The sequence below is a fragment of the Acartia tonsa genome, chromosome 12 (genome assembly GCF_053477335.1).
Source record: "Acartia tonsa isolate MP-2025a chromosome 12, ASM5347733v1, whole genome shotgun sequence".
Lineage (NCBI taxonomy): Eukaryota > Metazoa > Arthropoda > Copepoda > Calanoida > Acartiidae > Acartia > Acartia tonsa.
In genome coordinates, this window is record NC_137271.1 from 38,490,943 (window position 1) to 38,515,355 (window position 24,413).

At 32.5% G+C, this 24,413-nt stretch overlaps 1 protein-coding gene across 4 annotated transcripts in view; it reads left to right on the forward strand.

Annotated features, from left to right (window-relative positions):
- LOC145334150 (uncharacterized) overlaps nt 1-24,413 on the forward strand; it is a 481,948-nt gene that overhangs the window by 236,700 nt on the left and 220,835 nt on the right. For 2 of the 4 annotated variants that reach the window (XM_080179454.1, XM_080179455.1), the window contains exons 1-3: nt 15,517-15,648; nt 17,136-17,268; nt 20,367-20,465. In XM_080179454.1, the coding sequence (XP_080035580.1) occupies nt 15,611-15,648; nt 17,136-17,268; nt 20,367-20,465 (270 nt within the window). In that variant the 5' untranslated portion in view covers nt 15,517-15,610. Of the gene's footprint in view, nt 1-15,516; nt 15,649-17,135; nt 17,269-20,366; nt 20,466-24,413 lie in introns of those variants that run through there. The other 2 variants (XM_080179457.1, XM_080179456.1) reach the window with 1 other exon arrangement.

Genomic DNA, 24,413 nt, shown 5'->3' on the forward strand with positions numbered 1-24,413 from the left:
TTATGCCATGCAGGGCCAGGCACACAAATTTATGATTCTACAGTGACCCCCACCAGACAACTCGGCTTCCTAGAGGGCTTTACACCCTCTCATTTATCCCCCCTCTCATATAGATTTCTTTAGAAAAGTCATGAACTGTATTGCCCTTATCCTCAAGAACACGGGTTCTTTTGGTTCAAGATATTATCAGATAGGGTGGGAACATTAGATGATAAATTCTAAAGGTCCTTAAAGTTTAATAATTTATTTGTTCGGTACTTTAGATTGGTTTGTACAAACCTTTAATGTCCAAACATGTCCACCAATGATTTAAATCAGGGATGTACATAATTTTTTCCAAAAATCCTATTGTACAATAAAAACCAAAAATCCATTATACCTTAATATCAACTAGTGTAACCAGTTTTCCATCCAGCATTCTAGCGACAACAATATATTACTCCATTAAACATGTATATTTTAAAATGCTTCTACTTTACAGCTAAAAATGATAAATAATAAATCATTATTATGACAAAATGTTTTTTGGCGTGTTTTAATTTTTACTGGTAGACATATCAGAGGCAAAATTTTAGATCATGTAAAAAAAACGAAGTAGCGGGTTTCGTCGTATTTTCACAGTAGCTTTTCTTCTATTTCTAGCCTCTGCGGGGGGCTCTAACCCTGCGGGGTATATTTCCTAATCCTGCGGGGCAATCATTAAAATTTACCCGACCTAACCTTACCTAAAACAATCTGTCAGAAGCTACTGTGAAAATACGACGAAACCCGCTACTTTGTTTTCTTTCCATAATCCAAATATTTTTATTAGGCACAAAATAGCCTAAATACATTTTTCTGTTGTTTTGTGGGGCAACTTCTGCATAAGTCTAGAAAAAACAGTAACAACATACCTCTTAAATTTAAATCTTAATGTTAAGGGGACTGTTATTAAAAAAGGTTAAGTGTGCAAATAAAAATACTGCTTTTTTTATATTGACCTTTTATACAGGGAGGGAGAGGACATTGGACTATAAATTGCTTTGGTATCTCAATTTTTATTACATCGTTGACTCAAAAACTTTTTAATAATTTAAATTTTAATAAGTTGTTTCTTAATAAGTGTCCAATCTTTTCAACCCATAATTTAAATCTATAGCAGTGGTAAATTTGATTTATTAGCATTGGGGATGTACTTCAATTTTCAATCTTCCATTGTCTTATCCCTTAAGAGTTTTGGCGATTCCTCTGACAATCCAAATGATAGGGTGTGCAATCGCTTCCTTACATTATCAAATGAAAAGCACAAGTTATCCATATCCTGATTATTTATTCGTTTTATCAAACACTCCATAAAAATTAATTCCTATTTTCTGCGAATATAAAATATTATTACAATATGCGGTTGTGATAATACACCTTCATATTTAATTCAAAAGAAATTATTCATGATTATAGAAATTTTTGACATAGGTATTTCATCAAATAATCAAATTATCTTTGATAATTATCAATTTTTAATTAATCAATTTACTGAAAATTTTCTAAGGAGTTCCTTGCATTTAATTAAGGGTTGAGGATCAAGGAGGGAAGGGACATTGGGATGTTTTTTACAATAGTCCCCAACGTTTTAACAAATTTTTTTTATTTGTTGGCCTAACAACTTTGGGGACTTTATTGGTGTGTTCATAAAGTTAAATGTTTAAACGTTTCAACCACTAATTGTAATTTACATAATGGGTAATTCGGCGTGTCATCATTGGGGATGTACATAAATTTATCGGCCTTTGTCTTATCCCTTTAGATTGAATGCTAAGGTTTTTTAGTTTTAGGGGTAGTCTGTCCCTAACAAAAAGCCATTTCTCTTAGTTTAGCCATATTAGAATTGTCCTATTGGTTCCAAACTTAAACAAACTGTAACAGATAGGTACCATAATCAACATAAAAAAACCTTAATTTGACTGGCGAATAAGATTTCAAATTAAATACATTTCCTAAAAATTACAACTCTTCTCTGAAAAATTAAAAATATTATATGCATATTAAAGTTGAATTTCCCTACTTAAAAATTGAATCCTTTAGCCTAAATGTGATGGAAGGTAGAACCTAGTAGCTATCAATATAGGAAAGTGTGGCACTTGTTTAGCTATTTATTTCCCCGAAAAATGTGTTACAATTTACCAAGGAAGGGAGGGGACTTTAGAGTTTATTTTTGCACAAAAAATTTGGGTTCTTAAAGAATTTTAATTAGGGTCAAGCGGGGCATTAACCGGTAAGGGGCATTACCGGTAATTTTTTACCCACCTTCAGAAAATGACATTTTTCTCCATGTTCTAATCGACTGACAGAAAAAAACATAAAAGCAAATTTGTTCCTTATTAAATTGCCTACAAAAAAGTATAAAATTTTTGTGAGATAAATTTTAAGGGTACTTTTGGGGTCTCAAAGTCGGACGAACAAATTTTTTTTTCAAAAATTTTTTCACCTATGTGTATAAAGATCGACCTACACAAAAATTGGTAAGACCTAGAACTGATCCGTAAAAACCTTTTGAACTAAGAATTGCCCGCTCTTTCCAAATCCGTTGAGTGCGAGCTTAAATGTAGAGTTAATATTTTTTTCAAAAATGACCAAAGTTCGCGCGGGGTATTTTTCAGTAACGTCGAAAAAAAAATTCAAATTCGATTTTTAATATCAATTTTCAGGTTTTCTTTGGTAAAATCCAAAATTCAATATGGGCTTTTTAAGAATTAGGCCAAAAAGTGAATAGAACAGATTTTTTTATATAAAAAAATTCAAAGGGATAGTTTCACGAAGTGCATTTAAAAAAATATAGTGAACTGTAAGTTTTTTCTATTTTAAATAACTTAGTAGTGCATAATATAAAGTTATTGATTAAAATTAAGAGATTTTACCAGGGATTTTCCTTAAAAAATGAGTTTTTCATTTTTATTTTCAACTTCGTTGCGTGTTATATATGGCAAAAACTTTTTTGTCATAAATACAACTTTAGATAGCATTTACTAGTTAATAGAACTTCAAACTTTTTATACAACAAAATACACATAACAACAAAGAATGACCAATAAAATATTCAGTATGGTACTTAGAGTAGTGATCTTTTTATATGTCTTAGTAGAATATATTAGGCATTTGATAGATATGATTGTGATAAAGAATTTTAACATTGACCTGACCAAACTTTTTTTATTTGACATTGATAATATCTAAAAGAGTTAGTGATTTGCAACATAAATTACATGTGAATGGTCTTTTTATATATATATATATATATGTTGTATGGTTAGTTGGTATTTCCGCGTGAGATATGGTGTATATTGTAAGTAAACCGGACAGTTTTCTTTATTTTTGTAAAAAGAATCTATAGAAAACCTGTCCTATAGTGAACTGGACGTTATTTTTTATGTTTTTTAAGTAACTTGTCCTAAGGGGAACCCCTGTTCAATTTTTTTATAACTCTTGTGAAATATGTTGAAAAGGATTATCTAAAATTGGTGTTTTGGCTATTCATATTTGGAAAAAAATAGAACATTCTCATGTAATTTATGTGGCAAATCTCTTTAACTTTTTTCGATATTGTCAAATAAAAAAAGTTTGGTCTGGTCAATGTTAAAAATTCTTTAACATATAATCATATCTATCCAATGCCTAATATATTCTACTAAGACATATAAAAGTTCACTACTCTGAGTACCTTAACTCTTTAAATACACTTCATAGAACTATCCCTTTTATTTTGAAAGAAAATTTTTGTGAAAAAAAAATCGAAATTTCTCTTCCTTTAAAAAAAATGATTTTTGACATAGAAGGAATAGTCTGATCTTTATGAAAATTTTTGTGGATAATCCCTATAACCTATACTAATTATGATTATTTATGTTTGACTGGCCGTTTGGCCGTTTTTCATCGATTTTTTTTAGGTTGAAAAGACGTTACCCACAATGCCCCACCATGGGGCATTTATCAGTAATTTCTTTGAGTCCAATTATGACAAACTTCTAAAAGTCCTAGGATAACGTCCTATTAGGACCTGATAGTCCTTTCCGTAAGCTTTCTAATGGTCTTGGTCCCATTTAAAAATATTAATATTTACCCCATTTTTTTTTTCAAAAAACCGAAAAAATTACTGGTAATGCCCCGCCTCACCCTAGTTAATTCCATAGTAAGAATGTTAATTGTTTTAAATCAATAATCCACAGAAGGGGTAATTTTGTTTGTCATAACTTATGATTTGCCGTCAATTGTTCCATCTTTGAACATTTCAGAGTTTCGTAAAAATCTTGCAATTTTGAAGCCACGCCATGTTGGGTCAAGGGATCATGTAATCGAATTTTCATCCAGCTCTATGTCTTAACATATATTAGGGTGGCGAGTTTTTAACATTTTGAGAAAAAATAGATATTACATTGCAATGTAAAACTAGGGGCTTCACCTTTAGCCTCTGATGGTTATCTTATATTTAGAAAAAATTATCAAAGAATTTTTCTTTGACCTATATAAAGCTTCTCTGAAATTAATCTTAACTGACAAATGCAATATAGTTTTTCCTAGATAACATAGCTATCCAAAAGGGTACACAACATTTTTACAACCGAGAGAAAGAGAAAGATGTTTTATTGTCAAATTGCAAAACCTTTGTCATTAAAACAGATATTGTGTCATACTTTAAATACTGGGCATTTATACATTTTAATATCCAGTGGCAAAAGTATATTGTCAAGTATATTGTGAAAAATATATCTAGTTTTTTTTTGGCGTTATCCTCTTAGAAATTTTTTTTCTTCAATTTTTTTCAATTTTGTACCCCCCGACTACCGACGCCCCGACTACCGACGAACAACTATTTTAGGTTAGGTTTTAGGCTAGGGAGCCGGGCGCTGCGGCTAGGCAGGCAAGGGGGCCGAGCGCTGCGGCTAGGCAGGCAGGCTAGGGAGCCGAGCGCTGGGGCCACGGTTCATAGTTCGTTGTCGGGGGGGGTACTCAGATTTTCAATATTGAAAAAAAAATTCCAAGAGGATAATACCTTTTATTTATAAATATTTAAATAATATGAGACAGCCTAATTTAAAAATGAGAAAATGCCCCCCCTCCATCCCCTCCCCCTCACCCAACATTTAATAATATGAAAGGTCAGAGGGTTTGAATACCTGGGGGCAACTTGTAGTAATATCATAACCATATTCAATGATTCATGTTCTTTTAAAATGGGCAAAAAATAAGACAAAATACCTATATCAAATGGTGATTTATTTTACCAACGTTTTCGATGTCATCTTTTTGGCATTTTATGCAGCAAGGAAGTTTTTTTTTCATGTACCACATACCACTAGGATTATTTTTAGTCTCCCTATATCTGAGATTTTTTTTCTAATTTTTCTAATGCATAATTTTGTTTGGATGTATAAACACACATCAAGTATAATAGCATTGAATATGACACCTTATTACATCCAATAGAGCTTCCTAGACAGAATAACAACCTAAAACTCTGTTACCCACTTCCATTGCATTGGATATTACACCTTTTTACATCCAATAGAGCTTCCTAGACAGAATAATAAACCCTGTTACCAACTTCCATTGCATTGGATATTACACCTTTTTTACACCCAAAAGAGCTACCAATCATTAATGCCTTGGTCCAAAAAATGGGCAACTCATTACCATGTACAGTTATTTAAATATACAGAAAAAGCTATCTCATTATTTGGCATAAAAACTTTGGGTACTTTTATTAAACCTTAGTTGGTTGGTTCAAAGTATCGGTGGCCAAACTTTTCAACCAATAATTTTTATTTTGTTTAAAATTAATTGTTTATTGTCTTATCCCTTAAGATCTCTGTTTTTTTTCATGAATCTATGAGAATAAAATCTATTAAGTTTTATACACCTGGTCTTAACAACAAAATTCAATGAGTAATTCATCTTTTAAAAAGGTCAACCAACATCAGAGAAATTATATTTTAAACAATAATGATTAGTAAGGGAAGGAACAATGGAATGTAAATTAAATTACACAAGTACCCAAAGTCTTATTGCCACATTATATCTCTCAAAACTTTGGTTATATTTGCTTAAATTTGATAGGTTTGTTTAAGCTATATCACAGAAGTGGCAAGTTTGTTAATCATAATTGGTTTTTGATTTATCGTCCATTGTCTTGTCCCTTTAAGATTCATGATAATAATGCTTTTTGTTTCTATTTTACTCGCCTAGAAAATAGCATAATACCAAAACAAAGCTTCCCTTAAAGGTAAAAGCCTAAGATCAGTACTTAATTTTTGATAATTTTGACACCACTCTCATTGATTTTTGTACACAACCACCCCCTGGCTATATCTCTGTGCATGCTTGTGTAAGATACCAGGGATATAAAGGGATAAGATAATTGTCGATAAATTGATTTACATCCCCAATGATGATGCACAAAATTACCCCGTTTATAAATTACAATTAGTTGTTCAACGCTTGGACACCTAATGATTCAACCAATCAGAATTCAACAAAAATTTCTTGAGCTAGCGAAAAAGAAGACGTTGATATAAAACTTTGGGGACTAGTGTAATAAATAGCCCAATGTCCCCTGCCCTCCCTCCTTGGTAAGAAACACAAATATTAATTAATTTTTTGTTTTTCTATAAATCAGATTATATCTTAAGTGCATAAAATCAGTGCTAAAAGGATAGGTAATGATTTTAGATTTTCAGAAAAATTAAAAGAAAAATAGCATAAAACCATATCACGACTTAGTTTTAGAATTTATGAATTAGCCTAAAACAAATAGAATTTAGAAGATTCAAACGAACAAACAAAAAACCTTACTACTTTAGGTAAATAATGGGATATTTTTCGTCGATTTGCCTGTCATTTTATCCATGTTACTAAGTGCATTTGGCGAACAAGTGGAAAAAAATATCCTTTAAAAAAAAATATGATTTCTTATGATATATAAAAATAAAGAGTTCTATTGTTTTGTAAAGTAAACAAGGGTAATTTTGTTTTTTAAATAGCGTAGCAATAACAATCCTTATACATATAGAAATAACAGGATATGTGTCTGTGTGTCTGTCTGTACAGAAGGATAGCCTAACGCTCAACCGATATGATTCTCCATTACAATATAGCTTCTCACGGGTCAAGGGAAGGTTTAAAACCTATAAGGGTACCACCACCCTCCCAAGAGAAAGTTTCATGATGGAGTATATACGAACATAACCTAGTAATATAGAGTAGCTGCGCTACTAAAAAATAAGATATTGTCACAAATATGGCTATCTAAAAATTTACGAACAAATAGCTCTTTATATTTTTTTATTTGGTCCGTTTTAGGTTTAAACTTTTATTCAATTTGACCATTTTGTTAAGGTTATCAGACCAATTTGCATTTCAGATAAAGGCATTTTTTAATAGCGAATCTACTCTTTGTAATTCCATACGGCTATGGGGTAAATGTTTTTTTTTCTCAGCTGCAATTAAATATACATGGTTACATGTTTTGAGATTGAGAATATTTCTCTTATCGATAAGCAAGCAGACTAAAATTATTTTGGATTTACTCAGCTTTCATTAAAACTAGACAGTTGTATTTTGTGAGTGAAGATTCTACTCTATGTAAAATTTTGTCTGTCTTTTCATTTCTGTATTGGTTAATTTATATGCTTTCTACTTTTGGATTTGTACCTCTTTGTTTATATGCTAGTTCGAAAATTTTATAATAGCTATTTACCGCATTATTTAGCTCTTAGTGGATATTAAAATTATAAGATTAAAGCTAGTCGAGAGGTCGAATTCACAGTCTAACAAAATTTAAATTTAGGAAGGTTATTTACAATTCGTAAAAAAAATTGTCTGTAATACGATGCTAAACATGATTTCAATTGGTTTTGAATTAATACTGAAATTACTATTGAAATATCTAAAACTTTCTTTAAGTTAGTTAAGAACATTCTGATATAAAATAAAATATTTATTTTGTTTTTACAGGTAAGAGAAAACGTACTGACCAATATTATGACACATAGTAATGCTGCGCCTCTAGAAACAGAATTTAAACTTGATCACACAATTAAGAAGGCAGCAATAATAAGATAACAATTTGTTTATAAAAAGAATATTATCAAAAAATATTTTCAAATATAGTAATTGTCAGGGAGGAAGGGGACATTTAACTTTGAATTTTACTGGTATCAAGAGTCTTATAGCCACGCTTTTTTATTCGTTGACTAAAGTTTTGGGTACCTACATCGATTACATCTTAAATTGATTGGTACAAAGTAGCAGTGTTCAAAATTTTCAACCAATAAAGGGCCATAATGAGGGGTGTACTTAGATTAATCGTCCATTGTCTTATCCCTTAAGATCCCTGATAATTATAAAGTAGTTGCACTACATAAAAATTATATTAATAAACACAATAAAATTTTTTTTCGTATTCATTCGAATCCGGTGAACAGGAACCGGCTCTCATCAATACGAAAAAAACTATGTCTAGCATCGTATTATAAACCGCTTTCTACGAATATAAAAATGTACAATCATAAGATTAGAAACATTTTTTTAGCCCTTGCCTTCGGCACCTCGGGGCTAAAAAACTGGTTTTAATCTAATAATTGTACATTCTATATCCGCGGAAAGCGGTTTATAATACGATGAAAGAAATAACTATTATGAATGTTGTCATCATTGAATTTATCATGTCGCAACACTTCAATAGAAATATCATCTAACTAAAGTGTTGGAATAGGAGGTAAAGGGGTTTATATATCTATGTACTTATATATTATTTTTAAATGATATTGAAAAAAAAAAAAGTCAAGGGAGGGAGAGGACAAAAGCGGTTGAATTAATCAAGGCATAGAGCCAAGAGGGATAGGACAATAGCGGTTGAATTAATCTAGGCATAGAGCCAAGAGGAATAGGATAATTGACGAGTAAAATGGATAGACGTAGCCCTCCTCCACCCTCCCCCTGGCCTCCATTTTAGATGGATTCGAGCATTCTAGTTTATAAAAATCTGTTAAAATTGTGGGTGTTTGTATTTTAGTTGCTAGGTATGGAATTGAAATATTCTTTTATATAATATTTTTATTGGATTTTAATAAATCTTTTATTCCTGTTAGCTTATTGATCATATGTTAGCCATTAGCACTTTTATATTAATGATATTTTGTCGATCGATATAAATCCTAAAACACTTAATTTGCAAAGTATATATTCACAATTAAAAACGTTAATCTTTTTCGAATTTAAGTAAATATTAAAAAATGATAAGAAATGATTACAATTAATAGGTCACAACTGACTTATTATGGACTATTGTTTAAAATCAACATCCATTTTTCTTCCAATTTTAATTTTGGGAAGGCTAATTTAATGCCCATTGTCCTACTCCGGCCCCTAATAGCCAATAAGTTGAGACATAGAATGAATTCTATGCGATTTGGTCAAATAATTCAAAATCCTCTCCATAAAAGTAGGTTTATTAAGAATTGCGCAATTCCAAACTGTGTTCTTAATTTCTTTTTAAAAATTCAACATTTCATTAGTAGCACTGCTACTCTATTACTAGGGTATGTTTGTATTAAAGTTTCTTAACGTGATATGGATGCCGTTTCATTCAACAGACCCATACATACACGTAACACCACATACACACAAAAACACACACACACATACACAAACTAACATTAAAATTATTACTGTGAATTTATTTGTTCAAAAGCTTTGTTATTGCTAAACATTACATGGGCTGATTGTTGTCACTTGTCCTTGATTAAAATATTTTTGTGCGCTCAATTTTATTTTACTACTTATTTTTAACTAAACTTTGGTTTGAATGCAATGTATCTTCATAAATTATTTGAGTAGGAGGACAAAATCTGTTTTAGTACCTCGTACGTACATACATCTTAATCGTGGCAATAGTAGAGTGGCCGCGCCCATAACATAATTTCATTCAAAGGAATCTTAAGGAATAAGGCATCATAAATTGATGCACATTCAAATTAGAAAACTTTGATGGACAAGTTTGATTACTGAAGATTTGTCAAGATTTAATTAAAGTCTTCAAAGGTATTAAGCAGGGTGTCGGAGCCGTTTAATTTTGATGCGGCTCCGGCTCCAGCTCCGGCTCCTACCTTAAAATTAATATATCAATTTTTGTTTATTATTGAATTTGATAAAATAAAATAAATAATATAAAATATTTTGCTTTTATTTGATTAAAGCTATATAAAAGTAGAAGGACGTGTGTCTATTTGTTAAGTAACAATAGTTTTTCAGTTTATTATATGGAAATAGACCGTTGCCAAATTATAATATTACTTTAAAAAATCATTTTTAGCTAATCTGGAGCCGGAGCCGTTTTTAACGAAAAATACGGCTCCGGCTCCACCAAAAATGTACCTGCTCCCGGCTCCGGCTCCGAAACACTGGTATTAAGCCAATCAATGAGAGATCATGTAATTTAAACTTTGAGTTCCAGTACAATTTAATGTCTGTCTGTATGCAAAATTGCTTAAAACTGACTATTTTAACCGGACTAAAACGAGGCTTTCTTGATTATTGTAGCCCAGTTGTTTTTGAGATCCTAAAGAACTCACAAACACACACATCCAATTACTAGATAAGATTGTCAGCTCTGTCTGTAAGTTTAATCCCAAGTTAACAGGGGTTGGACAATGTGCAATATTTATATCCTTCCTATAATTCCTAAGTTTTATTCCGCCATTATTGCAAAAAGATTTTTTTCAATTTTACTTCCACTGTCATCTCCAAACTCCCTGAGTTTAGCAGGAAGGGAGGGGGCATTGGGCTGTTTATTACCCAAGGCCCCAAAGTTTTAAAATAACGTTTTATTATTTGTTGGCTTTACAACTTTGGTGACTTTTAGTGAATTTTGATTGGTTTGTTCATTAAGTTGTTAATCTACACTAGGGGTAATTTAGTATTTCACCATTGGGGATTGACATCGATTTATCAGCCATTGTCTTATCCCTGTGAGTTTAGCCTGTTAAGCTGCGGAGCTAAGTGAGTGGAAAACGTGAAAAATTGTAGGCAATTTATTTATATGATTACACATAAAATTGTCATCGCGAATTTTGAGTTTGTACACAGTCGCAGATTTTTGTAATAGCGAAATTTAAGACTGACTTTTGATTATGGTGGTGTAATCTAAGTGCTGTAGTAATAATATGCTGTTCAGATGATTTTAATATGTGCTAAATTGAAAATTCACATCATTTTTTAATCGAAATTATTAACATTTTCTTTAATTTTTTTTTAATTAGCTGAAATGTATGAACCATAAAAATAGTTATAGTACGGATTTATATTTTGTGTCTAAAGTTTTCACGAAAAATATGCTCATAATTTTTTCTTAAATTTTTACTAGGGTATTTTCTCTTTGAATAGAATATGTTGTCAAAAAAAACTGGATCTAATTACAATAACTGTAAAAATAATTTTTCTTATGGTATTCTGATTTAATGTTCTTTTCTTCATATAACGTGTAGTTATTTGTAATTGCTACTTATGTAAATGCCATTTTTTATATTAATATATTTTTCATTCTCTGCTTTTGGTAACTTATATTTATTAGTGAAGGATAAGGAAAGAAAGAGGTGTTGTAATTTTAGCGCCCCCCCCCCCCCCTTCCTTGCAAACTCTGAAGTATTGATATTGACCTTAAATGTGTTAGTATGTGGGTTGATAATCATCAACCATCCACTAATAAACTTTTAGGCCACTTTTTTCACAATGGTTTAGCATAATATACACCCTTCTACTTTTCCCAAATGCAAATTTTTCATTATGATTTGCTCTAACATGTCATAATAAGTGATTTATTAACTTAAACTTTCAAAAACTAAAATTTACTGTATTATACAATTACTGAATACTAGTTTCTTTGTCATTAGCCTCTATAGGAGGGCGGAGTAGTTAGGAAAATAGCCTAAAACCACCCTAGAAAGCTTACTTGAAAAATACAACCATGTCAGGCCAATATTTTTGATATCTTTAGCTTCAGACAATAAAAGACGGCCTAAAAGTTTGTTAACCAATAAGGCACATTAGCCAAAGTCGATAAAACAATTTTAGTTTGTTTCTTTATTTCATTCTGATACTACATCTTAAAATAGTTATACAGTGATAATTTTAGTTTAAGAGATCTTTTTAACAATAATATATGTAAATTTATCATCAGGAATGTTAATGGATAAGACAATGGACGATAAATTTATCTAGTAAGCCAATGATAACATACAATATTACCCCCATCTGAACATTAAAGTTATTAGTTGAAAGGTTTAGACACTCCAATTTAAGTACCAAAAAAAGAGAGCCTGTTTGAAGTCTTTGGGCACCAGTGTAATTTACTGTACAATATCACCTCCCTCTCTTATAGTGCATAAAGACTTTTTTCATCATTTTGAGATCTAATTTGATATATCATAATTTTAAACCAATAGAACAATTCAATCAATACATCTGTTTGATATATATCCCATTCCATCATTAAATATATAAAATCTAAATTCAGAAGTCAACGAATTTATGATAGAGAGGCTTAAGTGGAAAAGTTGGCGAAAACTTTTTTGTACGCGAGAGAGAATGAGATAAAAGAGAGAAAAAATTACAAAATCCATTTTCAGATATAGTGGATTCATTAACGCCCCTCCCCCCTCCTTCAATCAAAAGAATAGATTGAATAAAATTGAATAAAAATTAGCTCTTTCTCACATATGCATATTGAAAAAAATATAGCATTTTGTTTAATTATCTTTATTTTTGACTGGCAGAAAATCTGTAGACATAATAATTTTTCTCGTATTCAATCGAATCCGGTGGATAGGAACCGGTTCTCATCCATGCGAAAAAACTATGTCTAGCATCGTATTATATCCAGTTTTCTACGAATATAAAAATGTACAATCATAAGATTAAAACTAGTTTTTTTAGCCGGTGCCTTCGGCACCTCGGGGCTAAAAAAACTAGTTTTAATCTCATAATTGTACTTTCTATATCCGCGGAAAGCCGTTTATAATACGATGCGAGAAATAACTATTAAACTATACAACATAGAACTTTGTATAATATGAAGGCGGGGGGGGGGGGGGTGTTTTAACTTAAATGGAAAATGCCACATCTTATTTCCGCTTTTCATTTTAATTAGTAAAGTTTTTGGTGAAGAATTTCTTTTTCAAATTTTTTGTCCATACGTTCTTTTAGAAAATCATAAGAAAACTTTTATGTTATGATATAAAGTTATAATGAGATTGAGTTGCTTTTTCTTTTAGTAGCGAATCTACTATACAACTAATGCATGTCCGTAAGATTTACATTTATAAGAAAATTTTTAAATCAATGGACTATTAAACAGATTCATAAGTTTCCAGGCCAACAAATAATAAAACGTGTGATAAAACTTTGGGTACTACTAGTGTAATTACCAGTCCAATGTCCCCACACTACCCAGTCTAATATAAAGTGAAATCTCTTAGTATTAATTTATTCTATATAATATGTTTATTAAACAGTATATACTCAGTAGGAGCTAGCATGCTTTATATGCCTGGCATACACTAAATATTTGTCTTAGATTAGGTTGGTTTGTAACCCAGATATCTAAATAGATAAATTAATGTATATCCTCAATGTTAATACACAAAATTATCCCTTCTGTAGATTGCAATTAGTAGTTAAAACGTTTGGGAACTCAACTTTATAAACCAACCAATCAAGTCCCCAAAGTTGTTAAGCCAACGAATAAGAAAAGGATATTATTATTTCACCATAGATTTTGACTCCCTTAATTTAAGTTTTAAACCATTTTTTAGAATTTATAATCTTTTAATTTTTTATCTATGGTCTTGTTAACGGTGTGTGGTAATTTCCGCCCATGCGTTTCATTATCAAATCTTATTACAACAGCAGAAATTGACCCCTTCTATTTTGGTACCCAAAGTATTAGAAATACGTTCTCTCATTCGTTGGATTAAAAACTTTGGGTACTCTTGATTAATCTATCCAATTAAGTCAACTAAAACCTGTAATCTGCAGAAGGGGGTAAGTTTGTTTATTCGGGATGTATACCAATTTATCATCGATTGTCTTATCCCTTAATAACCCTAATTTTTGTGGCTTTGAAACACAATTTTGAAATATGCGGCAATGAATGCACCCCAATTGCAATGGGGTGGTCCAAATCCAACTTTAACCAATCACTATTTAAATATTTGGGATGCAGAGTGTGGACAATAGCACGTAAATCAATGGTTAGTACCTTTTTGAAAACTTATTACTGTACTTTAATATACTACCTACCTCTTTTTTCCTCCCACACCCCTAAAAAAAAACCTGAAAACACAAATTCTATAAAAAAAAACATGGATATAAAAATTCATGAAATTAAAAAAGATTTTGGTTTTATAAAAAAAGGTTTTTAATTTCAAAATTCAATTCTATTCTAAACAAATTCTATTAAACACAATACTTTCCTCAAAATTTCTTTTCCGAAGCAACCCACATCAATGGCCTGAACTTAGTGATAGCAATCACATTAAGCCAATGTTTGATATCAATTCATGGCGGGTGTTCCCCTCAAACCACCCTTTTTTTATTATTGGGTGAAATAGCAATATTTTTTTCTTTCTATTTGCCTATCTGTTAAAAATATAGATTTAAATACTATTGTTGTTATAATAGTTAGTACTGAATTATACATTATTTTTTAAAAAACCAAACAAAGCTGTTTAAATACGGATATAATATTAATTCGCAAATATTCATTTTTTGCTTATTTTAATAGCATGACAATATAACAGATTTCTAGAGTTAATTAAACCATAAAATCACATTTGAATTTCTACATAAGATATATATTTACTCTATTGTGATTGAATTGTTATATTAATACCTCGGGAACGGCAACTGATCTGACATCTGGTTTTTACACTTTAGATTTATATCTTGACAAACTTTTCCCAATTTTTCTTGACCTGTCCTTCAATTTGTCTGTCCGCCTGTCTGTCAGTTTGTCTGTTAGTCAGTTTTGTCCAATTTGAACTTTTCCAAATACTTGGTTGTATCATAACACATGGATATATCAATGAAAGATATTACAAATCTATAAGTAGACTATGTACATCCTACATTGAAGTAATGAGGAAGGGGGGGGACAATAGGAAATTACACTGGTACCCACTGTTTTATTACAACGTAATCTTATTCGTTGGCTCAAAAACTTTGGGCGTTTTTATTGAATTTTGATTGGTTGGTAGAAACCTATAGTGTTTAAACCAATAATCATAATCTACTAAAGGTTTAATTTTGTTAATTTTTACAGGGGATGTATATAAATAGGTATAACTCATCTTTTTTAAGATTCATGTGTATTCATTTTTTGAATTAGATATTTTTAGCTTGTTGTTTGTTTGCTACTTTTAAACACAATTGTCCTTGTTTTAGATAATTAAAAATCACGTGAAAATTATTTATAATCCTTATATAATTTATAGATAACAATATTTAAGTGATTTGAAGAAATAAAAAAAATATGCAATATTATTTACTTTGATATAAGGTTAATATTTAATAAAAGTGATAAAAAATGATGGATTTTTCTTCGGATGTTAAGAAAAAGAAAAGGTATAGAAAGCTTTTAGGCGAAATAAGATTAATCTACAGCCATTTCTTTTTCCAGAAAATTATAAATTAGGGATTTGAGTTGGAAGATCAATTTTTAATCTGGTGCCCTATTCCTGTAGACGAATTTTTCCAATTTTGGATCTAATATATGGTGGTTTCCCTCAATGTACCTATCGAGCACTGACCCCCCTCCCTCCCCCTCCCTATACTTTCTAATAAAATGAATGATGGAGGGGGGTTTATGTACTTGAGAAGGCACTTTGAGGGGAATTACTTACTATATTTAGGTATTTCTTATTTACAAAAGGATTTCAGTTATCAGTACCAAAAGTTACCAAATTTGACAATATCTACTTAAAATATTAATAAGTATGTTTTCCTGTATTACAACTTATTGTTCTTTTTCATAAATAAGGATTATTATTGCTGCGCTACTTTAAGACAAATTTGATCTTTTTAATCAAAAGTTTATGAATTTAGCTGGGAGCAAAATCAATCTTAACATTTTTTACCATCTATTTAAATTTATCTTAAAATTTTCTCATGGTGTTTCTTAAAAACGAAAAATAATACCTCTCCAAAAAAAAGCAATTCATAGGTAAAAGGCAATGGGCTTTTATTATCTTAATACTGTATAATAGTTTTCCAGTATCGCTTCGAAACCGATTAATATCCGGTGGATTAGAACCGGTTCTCAGCCATACTGAAAAATTATAGCATTGTATTATATTCAGTTTTCTACGAATATAAAAATGTACAATTATAAGATTAAAATTGTATATTTTTATTTACGCGGAAAGCTATTTATAATACGATGCTATACATACTGTTATTACTCCCCCTGTTGGAAAATAAACATCACCCTAATGTAAGATTTTTGTTCGTGCTCTCCAATTATTTTATTGTTTTTGAAAAACGTAGCAAAAAAGTCACCCTTCGGCGGCTTTGGAAGGCAGTAGCTTTCTTTTTTATTGGTGAATCTTTTTAACACCTTGATGATAAGGAGTTTTTTTACATCTGGTTTTTACTTAGGAAAGGTTATTTACTTTTAGATGCATAAAAACAGCTACTTTCAAATAAATAAACCAAAGTACTTTTTATGACTAAAGATAGTTGGATGTTTTAGCGTTTTAGGGAAATTTTATAAGAATAAATGTTTCAGTCTCAGATGATTCGAAATTTTCTGATTCGGCGAGAAACGGCAAAATGAAATTCCGTGGAAAACGGCGGTTCCGCCGCCGTTTCTTCACAGTTCCACAATACAACCCTTATAATTGCAACACTATACCAAATTTTAGTGCAGTAACTCTTTTTTTTAGTTTTGGTTTCTAAAATTGTCACATCCACCTCGAAGCGCCTCCCCCCCTTTAACATCTTTGGCTATAACGTGGTTAGAGTTGAGATTTTATCCCTTAAAACTGATCTTAAATTTTATATTGATTTAACCCTTTATGACCGAACCTAATATTTTTCTTTTTTTATTTCAGGTGGTCTAGTACAGGATGGGTGGGGGTGCCCCCTACTCAGGACAAACTCAAGCTTCTAGAATATTATGATTCTATTAGTCTGACCTCTACCATCATGGAGGAGAATAATATAGAGGAGTATATGCTACTACAGGTGGGTGGATAGATATAGATAGATAGACAGACAGACTGTAGAATGTTATGGTACATTGGCTTGTAAACTTTGAGTGGTTTTATTTTATCTTGAATAATAGGTTCATTAAATAGCAGTGGCTAAACTTTATTACAGAATGGAAAAAAGATGACTTTCCAGTATTGCTTCGAAACCGATTAATATCCGCTTAAGGGGGGGGTTTTTAATGCAACCATCTCGTAATCAGTGAGCAAATGGCACTTAGAATTCGAATTTCGATCTGAAATTTGGCATGAGTAATCCTTGATAGGTCTATTTTCCCTAAATTGAACAAAAAGTTGGAAAAGTAACGGCTGGCGGCTGGCAGCTCAGCCGTTTAGCCGTTTTTTGCCTATTTTTAGGGCAAAATTCATCATTAATTACGTAGGAATCAACTTTTTAAAACATATTTCTGGTTTAATTCATGTTAAATGATAACAATAACCATTTTTTAAATTTTTTAGTACCAGCTGCTAAACGGCTAGAACCGGCTGAAAACGGCTGGGAGCCGCCATGAATATAAAGGGTAGATAGGGCTTGTGACATGTCTAGGGGTAGGTTTCTATGGGTGCTGAGCTCAAAAATGCTACTAAAAATAGTGACGGCCAATCCATATGGCAGCTGGGTAACAGCTGCAGCTGAGCTGCGAGAGGCCAAGAGTAGAATGAGTAGATAGGGCTTGTGACGTGTCTAGGGGTAGGTTTTTATAGGTGCTGAGCTCAAAAATGCTAACAAAAATAGTGGAGGCCCATCCACATGGCAGCTGGGTAATGGACGCAGCTCAGCTGGGTAACGGCCGCAGCTCAGACGAGATAGGCCAAGAGTAGAATGAGTACATGAGGCATGTGACGTGTCCAGGATTAGGTTTTTATGGGTGCTGAACTCAAAAATGCTTCTAAAAATAGTTTCGGCCAATCCCTATGGCAGTTAAGTAATAGCTGCTGCTCAGCTGCGAGCGGCTAAGAGTAGAATGATTAGATAGGGCTTGTCACGTGTCTAGAGGTAGGTTTTTATGGGTGCTGAGCTCAAAAATGGTACCAAAAATAGTGGCAGCCCATCCATATGGCAGCTGGGTAACGGCCGAAGCTCAGCTGGTAGAGGCCAAGAGTAGAATGAGTACATAGGGCATGTGACATGTCTAGGGGTAGGTTTTCATGGGTGCTGAGCTCAAAAATGCTACAAAAAATAGTGGCGACCCATCCATATGGCAGCTGAGTAACAGCTGCAGCTCAGCTGCGAGTGGCCAAGAGTAGAATGAGTAGATAAGGCTTGTGATGTGTCTAGGGGTAGGTTTTCATGGGTGCTGAGCTCAAATATGCTACTAAAAATAGTGGCGACCAATCCACATATGGCAGCTGAGTAACAGCTACAGCTCAGCTAGGAGCGGCCAAGAGTAGAATGAGTAGATAGGGCTTGTGATGTGTCTTAGGGTAGGTTTTTATGAGTGCTGAGCTCAAAATGCTACCAAAAATAGTGGTGACCCATCCATGTGGCAGCTGGGTAACGGCGGCAGCTCAGCTGGGAGCGGCCGAAAGTAGAATGAGTACATAGGGCTTGTGACGTGTCCAGGGGTAGGTATTTATGAGTGCTGAGCTCAAAATACTACCAATAATAGTGGCGGCTCATCCATATGGCAGCTGGGTAACAGCTACAGCCCACAAGCCCTATCTACTCATTCTACTCTTAGCCTCCCCCAGCTGAGCTGCAGCCGTTACCCAGCTGCCATATAGATTGGCCGCCACTATTTTTGGTACCATTTTTGAGCTCAGCACCCATTAAAACCTACCCCTAGACACGTCATAAGCCCTATCTACTCATTCTACTCTTGGCCTCTCACAGCTGAGCTTTGGCCGTTACCCAGCTGCCATATGGATGGACCGCCACTATTTTTGGTTGCATTTTTGAGCTCAGCACCCATCAAAACCTACCCATAGACACGTCATAAGCCCCATCTACTCATTCTACTCTTGACCGCTCGCAGCTGAGCTTCAGCCGTTACCCAGCTGCCATGTGGATGGGCTGCCACTATTTTTGGCACCATTTTTGAGCTCAGCACCCATAAAAACCTACCTCTAGACACGGTACAAGCCCTATCTAATCATTCTACTCTTAGCCGCTCGCAGCTGAGCAGCAGCTAATACTTAACTACCATAGGTATTGGCCGAAACTATTTTTAGAAGTATTTTTGAGTTCAGTACCCATAAAAACCTAACCCTGGACATGTCACATGTCCTATGTACTCATTCTACTCTTGGCCTCTCCCAGCTGAGCTGCCGCCGTTACCCAGCTGCCACATGGATGGGCCGCCACAATTTTTGGTAGCATTTTTGAGCTCAGCACCCATAAAAACCTACCCGTAGACACGTCACAAGCCCTATCTACTCATTCTACTCTTAGCCGCTTGCAGCTGAGCTGCAGCTGTTACCCAGCTGCCATATGGATTGGCCGTCACTATTTTTAGTAGTATTTTTGAGCTCAGCACCCATAAAAACCTACCCCTAGACATGTCACAAGCCCTATCTACTCTTCATACTCTTGGCCGCTACCAGCCGTTTTCAGCCGGTTCTAGCCGTTTAGCAGCTGGTACTAGAAATTTAAAAAATGGTTATTGCTATCATTTAATATGAATTAAACCAAAACTATGTTTTAAAAAGTTGATTCCTACGTAAATAATGATGGATTTGTCCTAAAAATAGGCCAAAAACGGCTAAACGGCTGAACTGCAGCCGCCAGCCGTTACTTTTCCAACTTTTTGTTCGATTTAGGGAAAATAGACCTACCAAGGATTACCCATGCAAAATTTCAGCTCGAAATTCGAATTCTAAGTGCCATTTGCTCACTGATTACGAGATGGTTGCATTAAAAACCCCCCCCTTAGTACAGGTTCTCAGCCACCCTGAAAAATGTATATCATTGTAATACAGACAATTTTCCAAAAATATTAAAATATAATTCATGAAATTAATACCATTTTTTGTTTATCGGCCCCTCGGGGCTACCAATCTGGTTTGAATCTATAGTTTTTCATTTTATTATCCGCGGAAAGCTGTGAATAAAAAACTATTCCTTCATTATTTTAGGTTAAAGTGCCTGATCTGTCAGTAGAGAAAACTCTTCAGTTTTCCAAGAGTTCCTTGATATGGGAGGTTAAACAACAGATCATTGCTGCCTTACCTAAGGTGAGTGTTTGTTCTTGTTAATTAAATATGTCATAGTCAGTGATTTATTGACGATACCTGCCAAATAAATATTTCACTGTTTTTCCTTCATTAATGGCTTGTTATTGATGCGCTCCTTATTTATTGCCCGTCTTCAATATTTCTAAGGGGTGTGATTGCATTTCCGCTCATGTGTCATGTAATGAAACTGCAAATTCTTACCAAATCATGAAAATGCCCCCCGATACCCTAAAAGTTTTTCTTCTCCCAATAAAAACCTTCTTTGATTAAAATGTATTTGTGTCTTTTTGCAGATGTTAATTAATATTATTGGTTGAATAGTAGACACTTGGAACCAACCAATAAGAATCCACTAAAAGTACCCAAAATTTGATGTGATTATTTGCTAAAATGAATGGACACTCAAGATGGAGTATTGTAAATTATTTTCCGATAACGTTATTGTTAATTTATCATACTTTATGGCAGCTTCACTCAAATACATATATATTAAGGTGTAGGTTTAGAGATTAAACTATATCCTATAAAATAAAGTAGTTTTTTTGTATGTTTACTTCAATTACTACTGAATCTATTAAGTTCTCACTATTAGGGAAGCGTCATATAGGGCTTGGTATGGTTTTAGGCAATTTTTCTGTACTTTCTTACCGCTAAGAATACAGAGCCCCTAGATGCTAGGGGCGTAGCCACTAGTAATAGGATAAAAATATTACTATAAAAAGCTTGTATTTGCATATATTTCTTGCTACTTTTCCTAAAATGGAGAAGTAACTCTATTGCGTTGTTAGCGTGATCTTAAAAGACAAATGTCTACATAAATAGGATTTTCTAAATTATTTCTTCATTAGAGCTTACTGTTCTTTCCTTTCTAAAATTTCACAATAAATAAAATATCCTGTAAGGTAATATTATTACCCGTAGAGTTCTATTCTATTTAGGGATTTTGAGATAGGTATATGGAAGAGAAATTAATCTTCCCTTAAATATTATCACTAAAATTGTATGTAAATTGATTTACTTCCCATCCTTTCCCTAATGATATTTCAATGGCAGAATCTTACTACTTTATACCATTGGATTGTTGCCATATCCTTGTATTCCTGATTTTATATGAGACAGGGGAAATTTGAAATAAATTAAGAGAGCATACACTTAAACCATTAGATTTAGTAAAAATAGACCAATCAGTAGAATAGTGTCTATGAATTTTAATGCAGGGAGGCATATAAAGCCGATACCTCATTATTTGACTTAACATTTTGTGTTACCTTTATTGATTGGATTGAACTAACTAGATGTGTCTAAGCTTTGCCGCCAATCATATTTATCCACAGAAGGGTTAATTTTGCTAATCTTCATTGGGAATGTACATCAATTAATCTATTCAACATGAAATCTAAATTTGACCAGAGAGGGAGGGGGCATTGGCTTGTAGATTACACTGGTACACAAAGTTTTATAACCACGTTATCTAATTCGTTGTCTTTTATTGAATTGGTTGGTTCCAAACTAGCGCCTAATGTCCAAACTTTTCAACAAAAGGGGTATTTTTGTGGGTTTACATCAAATTATCGTCCTTTTGGTTAACCCTAACGATAATTTCAAATGGTTTTATTTTAGAAATTGATAGAATAATAAATGGAGAAAAAAAGGGGAGTATTAATTCTATTTTAACTCTTTTCTTCAAGCTCAAAGATTACTCAGACAGACACCAAAAAGTTATTCACAAAAACAGTTTAAATTATATGGGTTATTTTGACAATGTTTTTTTTATAATATTATATTTTTTACAACACTAGTTCTTCTTCAAGGTGAAAAAAATAGCTTGATACCATACCATCTTAACTTTAATGTATTGGTTAGTAATTTTGCTATGTAAAATATTTGCTGTTTAGTTTTGTGATTTTTTGCAAGACATCTTGAAAAGAGTAAAGAGAGGGACTCAAAAGCAAATATATCTCTCTTAAGTGTTCATACGAAATATAAATGAAGATTACAATTAGCAAAAGTTTAAATTTAAAAAAATGGTGGAAAAATTATTGTCATAATATAGAGAGAGGAGACAATGGGCTGTTTATTACACTAGTCCCAAAAGTTTAATAATAACGTTTCCTTATTCGTTTATTTAACTCCTTTGGGGTCTGAAGTGAATTTAATTGGTTTATCAAAATGAGTGTTCAAACGTTTATGGGTTATTTTGCGTATTATCATTGGGGATGTAAATCAATTTATCGGCCATTGTCTTATCCCTTTAGATCCCTGATCATAATATTAAAAGAGCACAATGTAGAACATCCATAAAAGCGAAGCACTGAAACGGTAGGACAAACGGACATTAACATTTGTATAGTGTCAGAACTGAATAGTCAGAATATAAATGTTTAAGAGTCGAAGCAAAATTGTAAGTAAATTTGTTGAAAAACTGCTTAATACAGGATAATGTTTATGGACATACTTACATTTTCAGGACTTGATTATAGAGTTGCTTCGCTTATAACATTATACTTCGTTGTCCCAGAAAGTAATATACCAAAAATCAGATCAATCAGATGATTGGATCACATGAAAATTTGTTAAAAAAAGTAAAAAAAATCGACATGTTTAAAATGGACGTACGGACATCCTTGTAATGATTATAGAGTTGCTACGCTTTCTAAATCGTACCTAACTACTAAAGGAATTCCCATGCAAAATATGAAATCGATAGGAAAATTCTAACATGCCTAAATTAACGGAAAAAGCTATCCGTTACGGTCGTACGGATGGACCAACCCTAATTATATAAAAGCTTCGCTTTTAAAAATGTTTGGCCTAAATGTATGAACAGGCTACCAAAGGGAAAATGAATAGTACGTCAGGGTGTGTAAAGGTTTATTCCCTCAGGTTTCTACTAGAGCCAGGGATAAGACTTTGGTTGATCTATCAATCTCACCTCAAAAATGTATAATATTCAGCCTCTGGAAGGTGTAGATTCTCTAAAATATTGTGATTATTCTTCTTTTTTGAATTAAAAAAAAAATATTTTCTTACACCATCCCACGACTTATTTGAAGCTTCCCTGAAATACAGGATTAAGTCGGTTAGAAAATCTTTACGGATAAACAAAAAAACATAACCACTTTATATTTTAGCATATTATTGCACAGTATAATGCAGAATAATAAAAATATATATTTTGTCATAATAGTGATTATTTTATCCCTTATCCCTGAGATGGTTTAAAACTGACAGTATCTTCATGAGTGATCCTTCTTTATAGCAGCTATAATATTTTATAGCAAGGATTTCATTTCATAACGATTAAATTGGGGGGGAGGGGGATTTTTTTCATCTATTCCAACAGCCTACCATGTATTACTTATTAAAGAAAATTTTTGTTTGGTGGGGAGGGGTCGCTGGATGTTTGGGTTAAATAATATGTAATTTTACTTTGAAAGTAAGGATTCACTTATATTGTTCCTAATCGTCTTAAGAATCAATTTTCTAAAAATCAAGTGAAATAATATTTAGTTTAAGATGGACATGGAGACTTTTCTGGTAATGCTTATTAAGTTGTTTTGCTTTCTTAGTTGTTCCTAACTGTTATAGGAAGTATTTCGTTGATAGTAACAAAATGATGAAAAATCCCCCCCCCACATATTTAAATGACAAATATATACAAAATTTGCTTCTATCTAAAAGTTACTACTCAGAAATTACAATTTAACTTGAAGAAAAGTTTACTATGCCAAATTGGATGTCCTTATTTTTGAAAACTTTTTAGTACTTGCAAAATACAAATATTTATTTGAAACTGAATTATATGTTTATTCTTATAGAGAATTAATAGGATGTTTGTCAGTCAGTAGCTTAAGTTCTCGGTAATTGCTCTGTACTGATATGGTTCTCCTTTACAGTGATGCTTCTTATAGGTCCAGGGAAGGTTTATATCTATTTTAGGGGATAAAA